This window comes from Schistosoma mansoni, chromosome 1 (genome assembly GCF_000237925.1).
Source record: "Schistosoma mansoni strain Puerto Rico chromosome 1, complete genome".
Classification (NCBI taxonomy): domain Eukaryota; kingdom Metazoa; phylum Platyhelminthes; class Trematoda; order Strigeidida; family Schistosomatidae; genus Schistosoma; species Schistosoma mansoni.
Genome location: NC_031495.1, coordinates 38,770,306 through 38,772,115, shown reverse-complemented (window position 1 = coordinate 38,772,115; position 1,810 = coordinate 38,770,306). Strand labels below are relative to the sequence as shown.

At 35.7% G+C, this 1,810-nt stretch overlaps 1 protein-coding gene across 1 annotated transcript; it reads left to right on the top strand.

Annotated features, from left to right (window-relative positions):
- Positions 1-682: 682 nt before the first annotated feature.
- Positions 683-1,046, top strand: Smp_125220 (hypothetical protein; the record flags this gene model as incomplete). The annotated part of the gene is made up of 1 exon (XM_018794344.1): positions 683-1,046. One exon carries the CDS (start codon positions 683-685, stop codon positions 896-898), a length of 216 nt encoding a protein of 71 aa, XP_018648766.1. The 3' UTR covers positions 899-1,046.
- Between the last annotated feature and the right edge of the window lie 764 nt (positions 1,047-1,810).

Below are 1,810 nucleotides of genomic sequence, written 5' to 3'. Positions count from 1 at the left end.
GTAACCAATACCAAATTCATTGGTATTGAGATACAGTGTGTTCAGTGGATTGTGGTAATGTGAGTAGTAAGAATTCGTGATCCATTGTCACTGTAGATGAGAGTGGAAATCGATTAGAAGAAGAAGGCTCACGTTGATCTCATACTTCTAATAGGAGATTCTAACATGACTCGAAAATATCCTCTAACTAGGTTTCGTAATTGTCGATACAATGACACAATGGCGTGATAGATAGATAGATAGATGATTTCCATTGGTCTAGATTATCCTACATGCTTCGACTAAATTGAACGTGGTCATGTCATTTGAGTTGCCATCTACTGAACATAAATTGCTGCGCATTACAAACTTCATCATCATCATCATCATCACCAAAGAATAGACAAAAAATTGTTGATCATTCACTGACAATCATCAATTCACGCATCATTTATCTTCATTTACACTCTCAATGCATCGTTCGGTTATCAACATATTCATGTATATCTATAAATAAGAAGCATGTATCTACATACATATATGTGATGAATATCGAATGTGGGAAATCTCTCCTCGCTGTCCATCATATCTCATATCACTCACGAGCAGGTCAGTAAACTCCTCATTTCAACCATCAACACATATCACATTCATTTTGTTACCTATCCATATATTCTCACTTTCTTACACACTATTTCATATCATGTGTATAGGTTGGGGTAACAAAGCATTCAGTGGAGCAAACTACTTCTTCTGGATACCAATAGTTGGACCGTATATTGGTGCTGTCATTGGTGGAATCTTATACGAAATGACTATCGGTATACATTTGGATAGGAAATCCGATTTCGTTGTGGATGTTGATTATGATGATTCACATCGTGATGGTAAGAAGTTGGTGGCCTATTCATCACCGTAATCGTTGACAACCAGAAGTAATCCTCAAATGTATACTACTTTTACACGAACACACACACACAAACAACACACAACACATACACTCTTCCATTACCGTTGATGAATCACAACCATTTCCACTATTTCCATCATTCAGATTTCCTAAATATTTAACATTGTAAAATAGTCTGTGGATTAACATTTCATCCAGATCACTTGACAATTCCGTGTGAACACCTATGACAAAATATCAAACCTATGCAAACACACAATTAATATTCTCAATTAAATCGAAAATACACATTGTTAAATTCACTCAATGTATTTGTTGTTTCTTGGTACTCATATTGAAACACTCTACCTCTTTTGTTACATTATTCACATGGAAACCCTTGACATCTCAGTAGAAGTTATGAAGAATATATTGTTGGTTTAATCAATCTTGTGCAATGATTGCTTTTTATTGAATCCTGTTTATCAGTAAACTGACAACTCGAATCAGTATAAATCGACAGTGTGTTTTGTTGAGCTATCTAGTAGAAGGTTCAGAGATTACAAATTAGAGAATTGTGAAATGTATGCGAAACATGAACAGTTGTTCAGTTCATAAATCTCTTTAGTCATTACAATTAACATTTGTAAATTACTTGAAATGAGTGGGTATGAGTAGTTAACTGAACGGAGTACTCATAACATTCACTTATGTTATAAATAGAATAATGACAGAATGATTAATAGACATTAACACCGTTGGATGCCGGCCTATTAGTCTATCGGTTAAGTGTTTTGACGCGTGAGACTTGTAGGTCCTGGGTTCAAATCTCGCGGAGCGGGATCGTGGATGCTCACTGCTTAGGAGTCCTACAATAGGACGAAACGGCCAACAAGTGCTTACAGGTTTTCCATGGTGGTCTAACTTCAATTGACTCATGAT